At 37.8% G+C, this 20,766-nt stretch overlaps 1 protein-coding gene across 1 annotated transcript in view; it reads left to right on the top strand.

Moving 5' to 3' along the window:
• Positions 1 to 20,766, top strand: part of LOC150085660 (protein Skeletor, isoforms B/C-like) — a 356,943-nt gene that overhangs the window by 36,201 nt on the left and 299,976 nt on the right. Inside the window, exon 2 of the mRNA XM_090373427.1 lies at positions 11,007 to 11,144. Coding sequence (XP_090229553.1) covers positions 11,007 to 11,144 — 138 coding nt within the window. The remainder of the gene's footprint in view (positions 1 to 11,006; positions 11,145 to 20,766) is intronic.

Genomic DNA, 20,766 nt, shown 5'->3' with positions numbered 1-20,766 from the left:
AATTCTTTCTCTTGCTCGGGCTATGCACATGAGAGGGCATAAATTAAAATTGAGGAAGGATAGTTGGAAATGGTTGATCACTGGAACAACCTTCAATCTGATATTGTGAAATGGACAGTTTGAATTAATTCAAACTGTCCATTTCACAATTATATCTCCTATAATAGTCCATATCTCCTCATTGGAGGAGATAGATAGTTGAAATAGAATTTTTTTTAGCTGATGCTATATAAGTTTGCTTTCTTGTATCATATGCCACTACTATTACTGTACTAATATCAGAGCGGGCACAAGCACAAATACCAGTTTTCAAGTGAAAGGATTCAAACAGCAAACTAATTAGGACAACTAAAATGAGGACTGATTGAGGAAACTAATAATTGGGATTCTGTCAGAAAAAAGTAAGTGTTGCTCGGCAGACTATATGCGGAACTGGGCATCGCTGAAATTGGAACTGACACCATATACACTGGTGTTCAAAAAAAGTGCATCACCCTTTAAAATTGTAATTGTCGTCCAAATAACGTAAGTATATATGACAATATTTCTTACAGATTGCATCGGATAAGATTGACACGCGTAGGTGATGAAGTAATTTTGCATCAGTTGTTACTTTCAGCTATACAAGCACGCTCTGCAAGGGTTGCAGTCATTCCTTGTGTCAGGATGGCGAGTTACGTGCAGTTGACGCCACGAAGAAAGAGTGCTATTGTTGCTTTACGTGAGGAAGGATATTCTTCCTGTCATATTGCTTATAGAGTGTCGTAATCAGTTGACAGTTCAAAACAGGACCGCGTTTTGAAGCGCTTATGCCTTCAAAACCATAAAGTTTCTCCGTCTGAGCTGAAAAGAGAATGGGAAGAACATACAGGAGTGGTAACAAGTGCAGTAACAGTCAGAAGACGCCTCTTCAAAATGGACTTGTAACCCGCCGTCATAAGAAGAAGCGAAAAAAGGCCCGATTAATTTGGTGTAAGAAGCATGTCAAATGGACCCCCCGAGCAGTGGAAGTCAGTTATTTTCTCTGATGAGAAGAAATTCAACCTGCATGGCTCTGATGGGAGACAAACGATTCGCTGTAGACGTGGTGAAGAATACCATTCAGACTGTATGGTGTCTACAGTGAAATTCCCTACCAGCCAAATGATATGGGGGTGCATTTCGTATCGCAGAGTAGGTCACCTGCAGTTTATAAAAGGTTCCGTAAATGCCAATGGATACATGGCTATATTGGAAGGCAAATTGCTGCCAGCCATTAGAGACTATTTCAAGCTACCAAGTAACTACATCTTTCAAGACGAAAGAAAAATGTTAGTAGGCACTTCAGCATTAGAGGTTCGACGTAATGTGTTTACATTTGTTACAGGTGAAAAAAAAAAATGGTTGGAAGAACGGTCCACAACTCTTAGCTGGCCAGGAAACAGCCCGGACCTGAATCCTATAGACAACTGTTGGCATCGTGTGGAATCTGCAGTTGCCAGAAAGAAACCAAAGGCCCTTCGTGAACTTCAGGAAGTCATAATTCGTGTTTGGTACTACGAACTATCAGTTGATAATCTTCAAAAATTGATCTTGCCAATGCCTCGACAGTGTCCTGCTGTCAGCAGGGCCAGAGGCGGTTCAACTAAATATTAGTTTGCACCTGGTGAAATTTTCATTTTGTTTTCCATTTAAAATGATAAACTGAAGCAAATTGATAACATTTCAGTCATAATTGTTGTGTTTACCAAAAGTGTTGTATAAAGGTTGCAAATGCTCGTTTTGGAAGCACCTGTCAAATATTACTAAGCTTTGCCTTAACTATTAATAAATATCTTTTGTTTATATTTCTATTTGTGATGCTAGTCATTAATGCAACATACCATCGCGATAAAGGGTTAGAAATGTGAAATTTCTAGGTGATGCACTTTCTTTGAACACCAGTGTATATTTGTGAAATGAATGAGGAATATTTTGGGAGGTTTGGATCTTTTCACATATAAGCTTGTTCTTATCAGTTTAAGTATTCATGATATTATTATTATTAGCCATATGGTGCAAGAAAGCCTGAGGCTTATGCTGCACCAGACAAAAAGAAAAAAAAATTCTGAATTACCCTGAGAGAGAGAGAGAGAGAGAGAGAGAGAGAGGTAGAAGGGAATCACCAAGAAAGAGAAGAATGATGATTGCCAGATCAGGACCCTGAGTGTGCCAAACCCATACTCACCAGATGTGAGCCCCTGGGGGTAAATATATATCATGGTGCTGGGGAGAGGACATGTATGAAGCAATGAAATTTTTGGACATAGTAGTAGTAGTAGGTAGTAGTAATAATGGAGGTATGTGATGCAAGAAAGCAAGCGTATGAGCTTATATGTATAGCATCATCCAAAAAATAAAAATAAATAAATAATAACATATATATATATAAAATTAATGTGTGGTTTGTATAATAAATAAGGTATCTGTTTTTTTTTTATTTTTTTTTTACTTATTTTGCTTCTCAAATGTTATATATTTGAGAAGCAAAATGTTATACTGTATTTAAATATGTGTGTGTAATTTTTTGTTGTTACAGAGATTCAGCATAGTTGAATAGCATATAGCACTGTGCATCGTTGTTTCACTGCAACTGCAATAAAATGCTAAATTATAACTCGCGAGGGTAATGACCTATGAATTCTAGAGGTGATGTTGGACACAGAATGTATTAAAGGCATATAAATTAAAAATAATTCGTTTTTATGATGATTATGAATTTAGTTTCCAGGATGAAATTTATCTGCAGGGAAAGCAATATATGATATTTTAAATTAACCCTGATCCGGATAAAGAACTTAATGTTGGTAAAAGGGAAAAAAGCCAGCGAATTTATGAAAACTCAACTTAAAGGAGTCCAAAACGTGGATGAACGGCATTTTGAATGTGTTCAAATTTTAGAGGACTATGTTATAGGAAGAATGTGCCAATCTCTCTTCATTTATTGTATTTGAAAAGGATTTCTCACTTGGCCTTGTCGATTAACAGAGGTTGGGGTATATTTTTCTTCTTTTAATTTTTTTTTTTTTTTTTTCTTTTGGCTTGTGCGGCATAAGCCTCGGGCTTCCTTGCACCATATGAGTAATAATAATAATAATAATAATAAGAGCCGAAATGCTTGATACGAAAATTGATGTAAAGCTAGTAGGAGAGTTTTGCTTTGCATTGCATTCAGACAGACAAAAGGATACTAAAGTTAAACGTTTTATCATTTTTAGTTTTAGCAAAGTTCAAAAGTATGAAAGCATATGTCAGTTGAAACAGTTTAAATAATTCATGTGTTGTTAGTTTTTATAATTCGTTTATTTGGTCTAATGGATTATACAAGAATATGTTACGGTTTCTTTTCTTTTTTTTTTTTTTCCTCTCTCTCTAAGAGAAAAATTTATTAACCGTACCTGGAAAGTCACACATTATAGTTGTCCTGAGGAAACTAGATCTGTGGCCAGAGAAAGGAGATACCTGAAATCTGCCCAGAGTAAATAAATGAGGAATAAGATATATTTTATATTTGTACATTTTTTGTAAAGTGAGTGGCGGAAACACATATTACAAAGTAAATACCTTTTTGTGTTTACAAGCAGGTTAGAAGATGCCCAATTAATAAGTTCCCTTGGTAAAATAGCTAGATAATATAACTAGTTGTCATTTCTTTAGAAGGTGCTTAGCATATTTCCTTGTCTCAGTCATATCATAACAGAGACACAACCCGCCAGTAGGGATTAAACGATAGTTTAAATTAACTCATTGCTAGAACTCAATTGTCAAACATTGTATGAAAATTTTCCCATTGACAATCGAAGAGAATTTATTTCATTCATTCATACAAATAAAGGTAAAATGGGCCCACATCTGGTGAGTATGGGCTTGGCACACCCAGGGTCCTGAGCTGGATATCATCATTCTTCTCTTTCTTGGTGATTCCTTTCTCTCTCTCTCTCTCTCTCGGTAACTCGAGAATTTTTTTTTTTTTTTTTTTGGCTGGTGCAGCATAAGCCTCAGGCTTCCTTGCACCATATGGCTAATAATAATAATGTTCTAAACGGGGCAACATGGCCGCCAAACCGCGTGACGTATATACTTTTGGTGCAGCGGAAGAGGCAGAACCAAGCCTCCGATGTTTCTAGAGCAGCATTTCTCAAACTAGTGTTTATTATTAGCCGTATGGTGCAAGGAAGCCTAAGGCATTTGCTGCACCAGCAAAAAAAAAAAAAAAAAAAATTTCTGAATTACCCCTGAGACACAGAGTCGGATATTATTATAGAAGGGAATCACCAAGAAAGAGAAGAATGATGATATCCATCTTAGGACCCTGGGTGTGCCAAGCTCATACTCAATGTGAGCCCCTTGGGGGTACCATGAGATGTTTTTATTTTATTATTAGCTATATGGTGCAAGGAAGCCTGAGGCTTATGCTGCACCAGCCAAAAAAAGAATTCCTGAGAGAGTCAAAAGTAGAGGGTGATCACCAAGAAAGAGAAGCCTGATAATATCCAGCTCAGGACCCTGGATGTGCCCAGCCCATACTTACCAGATGTGAGCCCCAGGGGTTAGAACAAGTGTTCTGCAAAAAATTGTAATTATAATTAAAAAAATAAAATAAATAAATTTTGCATATTTGTAGCGGACACCACTTTTGTATCATAATTTTTAACATTATTTTTTTTTTTCAGTTATTAATATACTAATAATCAAATAGACTGCAAAACATTTTAGGCACACTTTTGCATAGAAAAGTATGCATAGAGGTAATGACATCTATGAAAAAGTAGCAATGTAGTGATCTAATATGCTATTTGTATGCGATTTAGCCTGGAGTACACAGGTTGAAGGAGAGGGGGGGGAGCGAACTGATTTCATGACCAAACTCACTTTCTTGTTTAAATTTTTTTTTTTGATAATTATCAGTATTTCAAAATACTATTATTAAAGTAAATGACCATGAATTTGTGGTTGAAAAAAGGAACTTTAAAACAAGATGAAAAGTACTTCTAGTAGTGCAACTGTGGTTGATGAAAACGAACACTATTGTCACACCTCAGTGAAGATGAATAATCGCAGTCTTTTTTGTTCCCCAAAAATCCGAAGTGAAAAAAACAGGAACCAACTAATAAAAGACCAAAACGAAAGTATGATGACAGTTATTTGAATTTCGGCTTTACATGTGTTGGAAATAAAGATGCTCCTGATGTACAATGCGTCGTATGTAATAAAATATTACAAACGGTTCTTTGGCTCCCGCTAGACTTGTGTTTTGTAAGTGTTCCTTAAATATATAAGTGTTCCGTCAGTATATTGTGAGATGATAAGTGTTCTGTGACTAAAAAAGTTTGGGAAATGCTGTTCTAGAGGTTGCCACATGGCAACAAAACAATATAGGAGCTGAAATGAATAAAAAGAAATGGCAAAAAAACAAATTCATTAAAAGAACTATCACGTGACATAACAACATGATGTTGGAGCTGAAATGAAGAAAAAGAAACGGAAATTATGTGTAAACAAGGAACAAAAAAATCAAGAGAAATTTTGGGGGCTGCCATTTCCTAACCCCCCACACTTTTAAGCCCATACCTTACTAGACAATGTCACGAACATTAACAACGAGAATTGCTCGTGCATGCCAGGAGAATTTTTTTTTTTTTTGGTGGAGCTGCTGTGCCCCAAACTCCGTTTTTGTGGCCGTACATTACTAGATGGTTTTACAAGCATTAACAATAACTGCTCTTGCACATCAACAGAAATTACTTGACCTCCCGGGGGTTCACATCTGGTGAGTATGGGCTTGGCAAACCCAGGGTCCTGAGCTGGATATCATTATTCTTCTCTTTCTTGTGATTCTTTTCTACTTCTCTCTCTCTCTCTCTCAGGGTACCTCTGGGATTTTTTTTTTTTTTTTTTTTTTTTGGGCTGGTGCAGCATAAGCCTCAGGCTTCCTTGTACCATATGGCTAATAATAAAAAAAAAAATAAATAACCTCCCCTTTTGTGGGGGCAGCAGCCCCCACACCCCTGGTGCTATACAGAGAACATGATGCTTAAAATTTGTACAATTACTGAGAAAAAAATCAAATCATCAAGAAACAACTTGAAAACAAAAATAACTCGCCTCATCAGTGCTCACATGCTGGCGGGTACATTTCATGAAACATCCACACCGAAAATACTTGTATTTGATAGTTTTCCAAAAGGGACATCCTTTTCAAAACCATGAAAAGTTTGGGTTAGAGGCACCTCTGGTGGTTTCCCACTGCTGCACTGTATACTCTGTGCAGTAAAACAGTACTCTGTGAAAGCCAGAAGTGTGATTAGTATGTTGTTTTATGTAGTGTAATGTTGGGTTGTGTTGTCATCTGGCTTTTTGCCATTGGGCCCCTGATGGGACTCCATGTTGCCCACCACTAACCTCTGGGAGGTAGCCAGGCAGTCCCAAAATCTCTGGCTGGTCTCTGCCAGGGTTGCCTGAGCTTTCTGACAGAGACTACAAAAAAAAAAAAAAAGTTAGGAAAATGAGGATATAGTTTAGGGAGATAGGATGAGCCTTGAGGACAACAGTGAAGCTATCCTCAGGTGAGATGGAGATGTTTCCATCAGGCAAAAGAGGGGGAAGAAGGGGAACAAAAGTGACAGTGCAAGGGAGCAGTGCATAGGTCGCCATTTGGCAGGTAGAGTCAAATCCAGTTTATTTTCTTTGAGACAAGTCCAAGTAACATTTAGATTTTTAGATCCAGTGATTGCCTGATTATTAAAAGTTTGACCTAGACAGGGTTTTCAGCTTCTCAAACAGGTCCTGGGCAAAGCGAGCGAAGTCTTCTTTGTTTTTCAGTACTTGGTGCTCAAGGGTTTTTGGAAGGTACTGTGTCCTTGTGAGAAGAGTGCATCTTATATCCTCGTAGATTTCACAGTTGTACATAAGATGGTCCCATTTTTCAGGGTAGCCGCAATGGCACAGGGGGTCATCAATGATATCCAGCACTTCCAATTTTCCTTTGATTGATCTGCAACAAGTAGGAATGAGGTGTACAAGCCAGGGGAGAACCACAAAGGTGACTCTGGGTAGGTACTGGAAATTTCAGGGATGAATTTTTTAGTAATATATCCTTTAGTAGAATTAGTCCATCTTGACTACCAAGTCTGCATTAAGTGTTGTGTCAGTTGCTTTTTCTCTGATTTGGTATTGTTGGCAGGATCAGTTACGAATCCAAGGCACATGGTGGATCTCCCCTTGGATTGACTGTACAGCAGCCCATGTCTGATAACCTCCAATTCCATTGGAAGTGCACCAGCCAGCACCTGCAGAGCATGGGTGCTGACGGTGCAACAGGCCCTTATAATGGTAAGGTTGGCACGTTGCATTGTTTCTAGTTTCTGCCTGTTTACAGCCGTAATAGCTTTGTAATGAAACCAGACCCCAGATCCTTAGCTTATAATGGCCACAAAAACAGCTCCATAGTAAAGAGAGAGGGCATGCTTTTTCAGGCCCCAATCTTGTTGTCACATTTTATTTACTAGTGCAGCATAGTTGCGAATTTTCTTTGTAAGGTAGGTCAGGTGCGGAGTGAAGGAGAGATTTCTATCCAGTATAATGCCGAGATATTTACAAGGGGTGTTTGACTCACTTTGAGCATCCTCTGTGGACTTGTCGGGGAAACCGAGCTGTATGTTGCTTTAACTGTTATGCTGCTTTGAAAGAGATAGTCCTTGATGCAGTAGTAGAGGTTTTGTGGCAGGTTGTCTGTACGGAGTCTGCCGAGGACACTTGGCCACCAAGGTGAGTCAAACGCCCTGGAAAAATTGATTAAGATCATCAGGAAATATTTTTTGATGGAGTTTCTGGCAGCAGAGACTGCCAGACTGATTCTTTCCAGTGCATCCACAGTGGAGGAGCCCTCTTTAAATCCATATTGGTTTGGCGATTGTTATTGTGGGTGACTATTCTATTACACAGTAGGTGCTCAAAAAGTTTACTAAAAACTGAGAGAAGTGCTGTGGGCCTGTGTGAGTTTGGCTGGTCCTGTAATAACAGGGTATTTGTCATTTGTGTTAGAGCTTATCCTAGTTGCCACCTGGACTTTCACCCATATGCAACTAGTTCTCAGCTGTGAGTGTAGCTTTAACCTTTTCTAAGTTAGTTGTTAGTCATGTTGTTATACAACTCAAATTAACACAACTCAATAACTCAACCTTTAGTCTTGCTATGGGGAAGGCATCTCTACCCCGACCAAGAGGAGGTAGGTTGCGCTATCTAGCAAATTTTTCATCAACGCCCAGGCCTCTTTGACATATTTAATTAACTCAACAAAATAGTCATATCTTAGAGACATATCTCCCCCAAATTAGCCTGGGTGAGAGCGAGCGTCCCTCTCTCCAGCCTCACTTGGAGATCAGTATAGTTTGGACAATCCAACATGATATGTAGACCAGTCTCTGGCTCTCCGCAAGAGCACAGGTCTGAGGTTGCCAGTCCCAACTGAAGCAACATTGATTTCAGGCCGTTTGGTCAGGGCACAGCAGAGAGCCAGGCCAAACCGGAGCCAAGGCATTTGCTGGCTCACAGTGTGAATGGAGGGTTTAAAGGCAAAAAATTGTTGTCTTTATCAGGAGAGGTCCATTGGTTCTGCCATGTGAACTCCAGCTCATCATTTATCCTCCTCTGCTCAGCTGTTATATTCCAGGCATCATCTGCCAGCCCAACCGGATGCCAGTTGGGGGAATCCCTCTCTTCGAGCCGTACCTTAGATACGATCTTGCTACCAGCAAATCTGCTGGAATCTTTTCTTCCATTACACAAAGTGCATCAGTGGAAATGGAGACGATTCTGCACTGAGGGCAGCACGAATGACTAAACAGTACGATAATTTTGCATTTCCCACTAAAATCCAGTGAAACAATCAGAAACGCATGTTCTGGAATCAGCCACATGACCTTTCTGGGAGAAGTGAATCACTGCCTTTTTCCTTTCAAAATTATTTTTCAAAAGAAAACAAATAAAATCAACTGATCTTACAAAAAAAATCAATATCTTTCCGGTAAAATGCACGAAAAATTTGAGAAAAGAACGAAGAAACTATTTTTCCAGTATTGAAAAGTCAAGTATCTAAAAGCACAAAATGTAATCAAGATTAAAAATCACATGATAAAACAGCAAAAGACACAATCAAACCTAAACACCTCCCACTCCCTAATGACAAAGACAGTGTTGTGTTCCTGCCAATCATTGTTGGCATCACTCTTCCTGCGTTCCTGTGGTACGTTACGTAGTTTCCGGTTTTGGCGACCATTTTGCCCTGTTAAATACATTCCAATTGTGTTCAGTTCAGTTCTTTCTCCCACTATTTTCCTCTTGTATATTAATGACTTTCTTCCATAATCCTATCCAAAAATATGGATAGGATTTCTTCCATTAGAAATCCTATCCATATTTTTGCTGATGATAGCAGATTGCATTCCACCTTCCATTTTGAGAAATCTTACCCTTCTCAAACAGCTTCAACTTCTTGAATATCCACTACTAATTCCTTAAATGCTGATCTCCAGGCAATTCTCCAGTGGGGCAAAGATAGCATAGTTGATTTCAATCCTTCTGAAACTCAGTCCTGTCTTATATCTTGCAGAAAGGATTCTTCTACTCCTATGCTTTGGAGCCTAGAAATTGGAGTGTCATCTTTGATGACACTCCAATTTCTAGGCTCCAAAGCATATATTTCTATTGGGGATTAACCTGACTTTTAATCTTACGTTGAATAAGTGCATTACAAATATTGTTTCCTCTGCATCTAAAAAACTGGATTTTCTCTTTCTCTCTTGGCGTTACTTTTCTTCTAAACAGCTGTTCACTTTGTACAAATCACAAATCTGCCCTATAGTGGAATGTCGTTCCCACATCTGGGGGTGCCCCAATACCTCTTTCAAGCTTCTAGATTCCATTCAAAAAGAGGGCAGTTAGGTTAATTAATGACTCATCTCTAACAGAATCTCTCCACGCTCTGTCTCATAGATGTTCTGTTTTTGCTCCATGCCTTTTCTAATGGGAACTGTTCTTCTGAATTGGCTTCTATAATTCCTGCTCGCTCTTTCAAAGTAGCCCGAACACTTGCTGCAACCAGTCAACATGCTTTTACTGTCCATCTTTAAACTCACATAACTAGCCTTTCTTCTTCCTGTTTTATGCATTCATCCTCTGTTTTCTGGAACAAGTTTCCTTCATACATATTTCCTAAAAATTATAATCTACAGAAGTTGAAGTCTAATGTCTACAAATATCTTCTTTCATCTTCTCAACCTCGAACCCATGCATGGTACTAAGTACTATAGCTTCTATTACCTCTTGTGTTTGGGATGTTCATTAAAAAATTTTATTTTTTTAAATATTAGTGATTAAATACAAAAATCCAATAATTATAAAACACTGTTAATATTTTTATTATATGAATATAATAATACTTTTGAATACTGAGGAAGATACATAAAACATAATAAAGCAATACGGAAAAATAGAATTTTACTTGTTTTACTAAAAACACATTTTCAAAAGTCAACATGAAACTAGATTTTTTGACATACTAGTGTCAATTTAGACTAGCATATCACAAAGCCTACTGTCTTATTTGAGGAATGTATAACACTTTGGGCTGCCTACATGGCAAACAGGCCACACAATGTAAAGGAATGTGTAGGCTGCATGTAGATTGGATACTTCTGCTTTAGATCCTGGTTTATAAAACAAATATTAATAGGAAATCCAAAGTCTTACTCTCTCCTTACTAAGAATCTTAAACATAATTTTGTTTTTAAATTCATTTTCAAATGTACTTTTTTTTTTTCGTAGTCAGTTATGGAATAAATTCTTTAATATTACTTATTGCAATAATAAATTATAAAAAAAGTTTTATAAAATGTTTTAAATATGTTTAAAACTGGTTTGATCAATTAGAAAAAAATTTCTCTTTTTAAACTTTTATAATAATGCATTTTATTGAACTATTTTTGTAGAATTTGCATGTGCAAAGTATTATGGGAAATATATTGGTGACTTCATTACACAAGCTCATAATGTCAGCGGAAAAGTTTACCTGGCCAATGAAAATACCCTGTATTTGGTTGGTTTCAGTTATGATGGTCAAGGACCTGGTAAGTGCAATTTAATTTATATGCATTATAACAACTTCTAAACACAAAACACTTAAAAGTAATAAGAGTTTTGATGTAATTTCTTTTCCTGTAATTCTTAACTTATTTTGTGCAATACTTTTTCTTGTTAATGATAACATAGAATGAACCTTGTAAACACTATTTTTAGTTTAGTTGCACACTTATAAGGTTAAATACTGTTTGATAATGTGTAAATAATAATAATAATAAAACACTAGTTATTTTATAATAATTGAGCTCCATCCAGTGAGTGATTTTTACTCCTGGATCAAAGATTGGTTAGAATTAAATGCCTTTAACCCAGCTGGCAAGTTGTGTAGAAATCATCCAAAACCAGCAATGCAGTCACTGCACCACCACCACCACCACCAGATTCCAATCTGCAAAGCAGCCAAAGACAGCGCCTCCGTAGCCAGGTGAGAAGGAGCAGCAGTGTGTAGCACACGCTTCTTGATTAGACTGGGGTTCGAGCCCGTCACCACGAAATATGGAGGATGCGGAAAGGTCAGGGAATGACCACCGCATATCCTGGAGCAATATGACCTTAGTTGCTAATGCTCCTAAAAACCAAATAACAATAGCAGCCAAAGATACAAGTTGAGAACAAGAGTGCAGCAGACAACTAAGACTGATCTCACCTTCTCAGAACAACAGTTCAGGAAATAGTGTTCAACTGCCAATGTCACCAGGAGACACTCAGGCAAGCAGTAGTGATCATGAACTGCAAGGAGAGACATAATCTTATAAGAGCTGGATGTGATGCACCCATGTAGTTATCCAGCCCAGTATACCATCAGGAGACACAGGAGCAAAAACATTATTCTTGAGTAATAACCCTGGAACCAAGCTGTGTGCATCACAAGGAGATGCACACAGCTGAAATTTTATCTGAAAAGCCTGCATGCCCCACCAGGAAATGCCGAGCCATGTTCCAATCCAAGAGGAGCCATCCATCATTTGCCACCATAATTCACCACCGACCACTTCCACATCTGAGTAGCCACACATAACACTTATGGTTTGGCAGAAATTGCAGAATTTCTGCAGAAATTCTTACAAATGCTACTCCAACTCCAGAAGCACACGCTGTCTGCTGAAAATTTGTCCCACAAATTTATGGAAAGCTTGAAAGTTTTCTTTGATGGTCACCAGTTATGCCTTGCACCCAGGTTCCATCTTTCTTTCCATTACCTGCAGAAACACTGCTGTGTCTCCATAGGTCCTCATATTCCTCACACACACAAAGAATACGTTCCCAGTCTTCCTTATCACCACAAACACAAGTGAGACGGTCACTGATATCTAAGTCATACAATTTACCACAAAAGAACCCATGGCCAGTTAAGAGAAATGTGGTGTGTAAAGTGAGGGCTAAACCAACAAACCTCCATCTCTGCCTCCATCTGGCACCCAGAAAGAATTTACCAGTCATTTTCCCCTTCTCGCTCTTAGTCCATTTCTCCTGCCAGATCATCATAAGTTAATTCTATAGGTATTTCTTCTATTGCTTATAGTCTGCATTATGCTATATTCTGATAGCTAACCTCTCATATGGGATTGACCATTGCAAGTAGTAGCAGCACATGCTGCATAAGACAGTGAACAAATCTAGTGGCATGCATGTACAGTAAGTCCATGACTTATAACTTTGGACTTACTTTTTTTTTGTTTTTTTAGGTTGTAAAATTTAAAACAGTAAAAAAAAAAAAAAAAAAGCAATCAGTAACGATGAACGGAGCACGCATAAATTGTACAAGTGAGATATGGAGTAACAAGCTTAAAAAATAGGAATGAAGAGAATATTCTGAAAATTTATTTATTATGTTTTTTTTATATCACTGAAGATTTCAGTGAAGGGGGGACACATTTTACCATAATAATGTAAAAATACACAGAATTCCAGCTATCGGTATTATCACAAATGCAATGAGATTGAGTTTACTACCCGTTTATAATTAGATTGCACTAACATAAGCCTCAGTCTTCCTTACACCATATGGCTAATAATAATAATAACAGAAAAGCCTAATAAACTGGAAACTGCATATTGTTTTTATTCTTTTATGGTGTAGTGACCTCCAAAATGTGCTTTAGTAAAATGTGAGCTTGTGTGAGGTGATAATAGTGTTTCCACCATAACCCTGTGAAGTTCTTTACAAAATATTTCATTTTGACTGTAATCATGGTGCTGACTAAGAGTGACAGCAGTACTAGTAAATCCACCAAGAAAAGGAAAGCGATTGATTTGGATTAGAAAATTAAAATAATAAGGATGTATGAAAATGGTCAAACATTAACAAGTATTGCACGAAATTTAGATTTGTCAGTGTCAATAATGAACACTGACAAATAATAAAGGACAAAGATAGAATGTGAGAAGCAGTGAAGGGATCAGTACCAATGAAGTCAACTATAATAACCAAGGCTATGAAATACATATTAGTGTTTACATTACAATAACATGCGTTTTTTCTTCCTTTTATGTTTTCTTTTCTTATGTGCCACTCCAGCTACTTCACCTCCCCAGATAAAGTTTTTAATTGAACTAATTAAAAATATATAACTATTTTTTCATATAGAACTAAAATATAAAAAATATAACTATTTTTCTTCATATTTTTTGAGGATATTGTGTGGTTTTTGTAATTTTGGCATATCAAGGATATAGTAGCAATATTTTATTAGTCATTCCCGAGTTGTGCAAAACTTGACTTATGTAAAAAGTCCTGGAACATATGTTACATATGTCAGGGACATATTGTAGTTATTATTTGAAGTGCCTCATTGGAAACCATTCTGCACGCTATACACTTTTTCAGCAATATCACCTGCTATACAGAAAAGACCTTCCTTACATTCAAGTTGAATGCAAAGAAGGTCTTTTCTGTATAGCAGGTGATATTGCTGACACAAAATCATCACCACACTGTCCTGAATGGTATCAAATGCACCCATAAAATCCACAAACATACCCAAGCAGTATTGCTTCTCACAGTTCCATACAGTGGATACCAACTGCTTCAGTGCATTATCCATTCCCTTTCCTGCTACAAAGCCATCCTGATTCTCAGACATACAGTAATCATTGCATAGACAGTTCATTATCCGCACAGCCAACAGATGCTCATAAACTTTACCAACCCCACTTAGCAATGCAACTGGGTGATATAACTATGCAGTCCTTTGGTCTGCCTGATGATTTCATAAGTAATTTCACAAGTCCATCTTCCCAAGGTACTGGGAAAATATCTTCCCAAATGTATAAAAGACAAGCATTATACATTCCTAGCAACTGTGACAGAAAAATTCTCAAACTAAGCTTGATGGCCTCACCTTCTGTCAAGTTCAACCATGGGCATTTATTGTTCCAAATCTTTCCTATATCCAGCTTCATTTTCTTCATGGTGAAGTCTGCCTCATCGCCTATTCCCTCATAAGCATCATTTTCAATCTTAATTTTTTCATAGAACTCTTGAGTTCCGTTGATCCTCCCCAACAACATTCCTCCGTTCTACCAAATGTTCCAAAATTGCAGAAATTTTGCATGTCCTAGTCGCAAAGCCATCCTGCTTAATCAAGTAAGCTACATCTCTTGCCAGGCTTTTCATGTTATTTGTATGTAACTTATATACAAACCCCCAAGGACCTGTATTGCCACTGTTTTGAATCAGCATCTTCTGTGCATTATATTTTTCCTTACAGTAGTTCAGTTGTAGAGTCATTTCATCTCTGATACTCTATCTTTAGCTGCTGGAGGCACATGCTGCCCCAGCACTTACCCTCCTGATATTTCTTCTTATACAATATGCTACTCCTGCTGTAATTCTGACAGCTGTCTGGTCCACCACTTAACTAGTATATGTTTAACCTGACTTCACCTCATGAAAGCCACAGATGCACAATATAACCACTGCTGAACCCTTTCTGCAGTTTCTGCCCCATTGAGTTCACTGAAGTTAGTATTGTTCTGATCCAAACACAATGAAGTTCCTCATCAAACTTGGTCTGGTCTGCAGAATGCAAAGAGAAATGGTGCAATTGGACAGCAACAAAAGTCTGATGATTCTAATATGGCACCCTTACAAGAAATCTGATCACTCAGTGGTTACATGATACCCAATCAGGTTCCACAGCCCGGTCATTAATCCATCCAGAACCATGAGACATACTAACATCTATATTAGACTCACCGCTGACCATCCAAAATGTTGTGTATGGTGACATCATGTTTATCAAAACCAGATCCCATTGATTAATGACCTCTTCCAAATCATGTCCCGTATCATCACTAAACTGAATACTACAGTTCGTTCTTTGAGTTACTATTCATGCAAAAAAGAACATTCTCCCCTAAGGTAATCCAATATCCTTTCCATGTAATTGTGATCGGGAGCAATATCATCATCATGCCTACAATAAATGCAAACCAAATAAAACTTCTGCCAATCATCCTCAATAAATGCAGGTGCCATAAAAATTGCAGAAAGAATCTAGAGCTGTGATCATTAGGTTATTGTTGAATACAACCACTGCAGATAACATTTGTCATTGATTACGTGAAATAACTTAGGCTGCAAAGAAAAATTTCAGCACCCTTCCTTCCAATTCATACGGTTCCTGCGTGCAAGCAATATCAATTTGATGAGTGTTACATGCACCCCTCACTTCATCCACAACCAGTCATGACCATTGCCCATTCACCTGAATAATGCGAAGCCCAATTCTATTCATAACCAAATCATCCACATGTTCATCACACCAAATGTCCAATACACATTCATCAAATTGCCTGTCATACCAATATTCCCCTCATCTGTTACTTCAGTTTGCCATTATAAGTCAAGCCAAGAGCCATTCTCTCTCTCTCTCTCTCTCTCTCTCTCTCTCTCTCTCTCTCTTCGCCACTAGTCTATGAGCTTTTTCAAACTCCAGAAACTTTCTATCATGTACCGAGTGATCTGACTTCTGGCCCCCCTGGACATGCACAACATAGCTGCCTCTGGAGTCTGCCGCATGTTATGTCCACACTGACCACAATGACTACACACTGGCTAGCTGTGCCTACATGTCTTTACAGTGTAACCATATGATTGGCATTGGTAACAAATAGTTATCAAGTGGGATTGGTAACAAAGGCAGGACATCAAGCCAATATATGCTTGGCCTTGCTGCAACAAATACCTGTGGATGTGGCCAGAAACTTCATATATCCAGTTTCTGCCTGTTCTTGCTCTATTAGTACTTTAAAATTGCAACAATATCTTGCTCTCCATGTCCAACTTGCTGATGCCCACATGACTGAGATTTCTGTCAAATAGCTCTGTGAGCAACTCTTCCTATGTGACCTCTAGATCTACATCATATATAATGACCTTAAGACCCAGATGCTAGTTTGAGAATGTAACTCCTAGATGCAAAATTCTATCATTCCATTTAATCTGTTTAATGTCATCTGCATTTTCAATTCCAGAAGGATACCCCTCTTGGCAATTTGCTGCACCAAGCAGTAGTTAGAAATGCCTTAAGATATACTAAAACAATAAAAGGACAAAAACAAAAGCCATGGAGAATTCTCATTCATACCTTCCCTCCCATAGCCAATTCAAAATTCTTGGGGACTTGTTTATAAATTGCTGTGGGTAAGCTTTGTCATATTGCAAGATAAAACAAAATGGCAATACAGAAACTTCAAATTGGGTGACTGGTTAACAAAATCTTGAAAAGAATGATTATCACTGATGACAGGAATTAAATGGACATGTTGAGGATCAGACAACTAAATAGTCAGTGGACTGCATACAATGATGAACCAAAAATTACACAAAAAGTGGACATTGTAGTTAGAAAAATTAAAAAATAAGTGCACATAGGATTTAATTAAGTGGGCATGCAGATTTCTTGTAACACCCTGGTATGCCATTAATAACCTTAAAATTGTTCACTTTTTGATAATACCCTTTATTATGAACACAGCTGTAAATAATTCATATTTTATATTAGAAGTGTACATTTAAATTTTTTTTTTTTAAATAAAAACCCCTCTCCCATACTTTATACGTGTTTTACTATTAGTATTAATGGTGGCAAATAACAATTAAAAGAAAGCTTGTACATCAACAACAAAAAAAAAAAAAAAACCTCCCCTGGGACGGGTTATGTAGGACGGGTACAGAGTTATGATTATTATCATAATTATAACTCAGCTGTGGGACGGGTACAGAGAAGGGCAACAAGATTAGTGAATGGAACGAAAGGTTGCTCTTACAAAGAAAGGCTTAAGTTTTGCAGATTAGCACTTAAGTTTGGAGACTAGCACCTGCGAGGTGATCTGAATGAGGTGTATAAAGCCTTGAATGGTTTGAGCATGCTCAATGCTGATGGGATTCTTCCTCTTGCTCAGAATAATCACCTGAGAGGGCATGAATTCAAATTGTGGAAAGACAGTTGTACGATAGATGTGCGGAAATTTGCCTTTGGCCAGCAGGTAGTTGATTGGTGGAACAGACTTCCATTCATTTTTTGTTGTGGAAGTTGATAGCCTAAATAATTTTAAGGCTGAGCTGGACAGGTATTTGGAACGAACAGAGGGGTGAAATGGGAGCCGGTTTTTTTTTTTGGCCGATGCTGTATAAGCTTGCTTTCTTGCGTCATATGCCTCTACTAATGCTAATGCTAATTGAGGATTTCATGAATTGGCATTGCTGTCACTTATATAGATTTTGTTTAAGTTAGAAAAAAATTGACTGTGGCGTATTTCATCCTGAGCTGTTCCCATCAGAGGGTTAAGGGAAAATTGAGATTAAGAAATTGTATAAAGTGATTGATATTAAGAAACTGTATAAGAAGAGCCTAGAGGAGAGAATCTTGCCAGCAATTTGTTGTAAGGCCCTGCTGAAAATCATACACAAAGATGTATCATACATAAAAGGAAAAGCATACATAAGGAACAAACAGACCCTGCAGCTTAACAATTGATTGTTTGCCTTTCAAATTTAGGGAAGATGTACAAAAGAATTTAATGCGGATTAATAACCAATCTTTAAAGTTTTGAAACATGCATACCCTCTGCCAGTTCGAATTCAAGCTGGGCCTTGTACACGAAAGATGCACATACAGCCATGTCTCACATTCCAGATGCTGTACTAAAGTGCACTGCAACTTCTAGGGACTTTCAGTCAGATATGGAAGGAAAACATATTTCAGGGCTTTACAAAAAATTACCATTCCAACATATATTCAGGGTAATAAGAGAGTATTTCATAGACAGAACAGCACACACATCCCTGCACAGAATAGAATAGAAATGTGTTACTCGAAGATGCCCCAGGGTTCTGCCTTGGGATTCCTCCTTGGAAACTTGTATTTGACAAATGACTTAAAGAATCTGAAAATATTAAAATGGTCACATATATTGATGATTTGTTGAGCTTGAGCTGCACAGACTCCTGCTCTGGACTTAAAACAACTTTATGCTGTGAATAACTCGAATTAATTTGCAAAACATGCAAATTAATGGTCTCAGTAGCAAAAACACAAAGGTTACTAAATGAGAAACTTAGCATTCCAATCTATTCCCCACATTACCACCAAACAAATATGTAGTATACTCAAAATGAAAAAAAAGGTAAGCAGTAGCTATTACCAATCCATTGCACAATGAAAACCTCAACAATTCATGTTGAGGGAAATGAACCATAATCTGCCCCGCTGTCCCGGTGTGGGTTGACAGATCGATCATATTTAGCAGACAAGGGCTTGAACCCTGTCTGCTAAATATGGTCTCCCACACTCCCGCTCCTGACCACTTGGCTACGGAGGCCCTTTATCTAGTATATTAGAAATAAATATTTCTAGTAATATTTATGATAATAAATATGACTATAAATTAATATTTATCCAAAATTTAATGCATATTTCCGAAAAGGTCTAAGTTTATTCGTGCTGGTGAGAATAACCTAGACAAATGGGAATATTAAGAGAAAAGTAATTTCACTACACAACTGTGATTCTGCATGCATCTTCATGTGTGCCATCCTGATTTGGTGTGCAAAGATGACTAAAGTAAAATTTAAAAACTGATGTAGAAATATCAAAGAAGAATACTGCTTCCAATGGCCAGGGCACGTTACTTTTGCTATCCCTGCATTGCAGACCCTTGTCAACAGCTTCCCTTAACCTCCTGATCTTGCCCCTGGGTTTTGGCTTCCATCTTTGAAAGCAGAGTCCAGTAGAAATTTTGAACATCCACCTGAACATCAAAAGTGACTTGTTTAAAGAAAAAGACATGTAAAACCTAGTAATGAGAAGCTGGCAAACCTAGTGGGAGGCAGAACATAAAGCTGTAGTCACCACCAACTTTGAAGACTTAGCCTGCAGGGCCCCTCAAGCCTTTAACAGACTAAATCTTCAAAAATGAGAAGGTGCTTACTAACAACTTAAAAAACAAGTAGCTGCATAAAATTACACTGGAAGATGCAACAGAACAAAGTCACAGAGAAATTCTTATCTCCAACAGTGCTTCACACAAACACATACACTCACACAGGATGGCATTAGTTCACCACCACTTCCTCTCCAGCATTTCAGAGAAATGGTGCAAACCACAGCATTTCAAGCTGTGGTTTGCACCAGTAAAATTTGCTATGATAATTACAATGTATAATCTAATTGAATATTACATAAATTAATGAATAGGTGACAAAAGACAATCTATTCAAAGCCTTCTAATCTGTTCATAATCCCTGTTATTACTCACAGTTGTCTGATCACTTGCCAGATAGGCTTACAGCCTTCAGCCTGATACTGTCTCGGCCCACTCAAAGTGCCTCTGCATTCTGGGCAGGGGCATCAGCTGAGTTAGTGTTAGTAGTGGCAAATGATGCAAGAAAGCAAGATTGTATAGCAGCCAATAAAACAAACATACTTCTCACATCACCTGTCTATCTCCTCTAATAATTTGTATAGCTCTTAAGTTTATACAAGCTACCCACTTCCATGTTATCAGGTGGAAACTTGTTTCAATTATCAACTATCCACTGGCTGAAAGCAAATTTTACACATATGTACTGCAACCATCCTTTCTCAGTTTGAATTTATGCCCCATCACATGTATAGTCTGAGCAAGAGGCAGAATACCATCAGCACTGAGCTTACTCAATCTATTCAAAGCCTTAAACACCTGAATTGGATCTCCTTGTAAGTGACTAGTCTCCAGATGGCACAATGCAAAACTGAAGCCTTTCCTGATAAGAGCACCCTTTTATACTCCTTTTTAATTTTGTTGCTTTTCTCTGCACCCATTTCAGCATATCCACATCCTTTCAAAAATGAGGCTTCTTGACCTGCATGTACTCCTCAAAGATGTGGCCTAACCATTGCCTTATAACTGTCTAGTGAAATTTTTGTACGTTCACAAAACCCGTTAGCTGTCCTAGCAGCCCATCTGCACTTCTAAGAGAAATTCATGTCCAACTGAACAATTACTCACAGGTCTTTTGCATTACCCGAGTGTGATACTACTTAGTTGTTACGTTAATCTGGGATTTCTGCTAACCATATGCAGTACTTTGTATTTGTCAATGTTAAACTTCGATTGACACTT

The sequence above is a fragment of the Mastigoproctus giganteus genome, chromosome 5 (genome assembly GCF_048544385.1).
Source record: "Mastigoproctus giganteus isolate SK-2022 chromosome 5, ASM4854438v1, whole genome shotgun sequence".
Classification (NCBI taxonomy): Eukaryota; Metazoa; Arthropoda; class Arachnida; order Uropygi; family Thelyphonidae; genus Mastigoproctus; species Mastigoproctus giganteus.
This window is presented reverse-complemented; position numbering and strand designations above follow the sequence as displayed.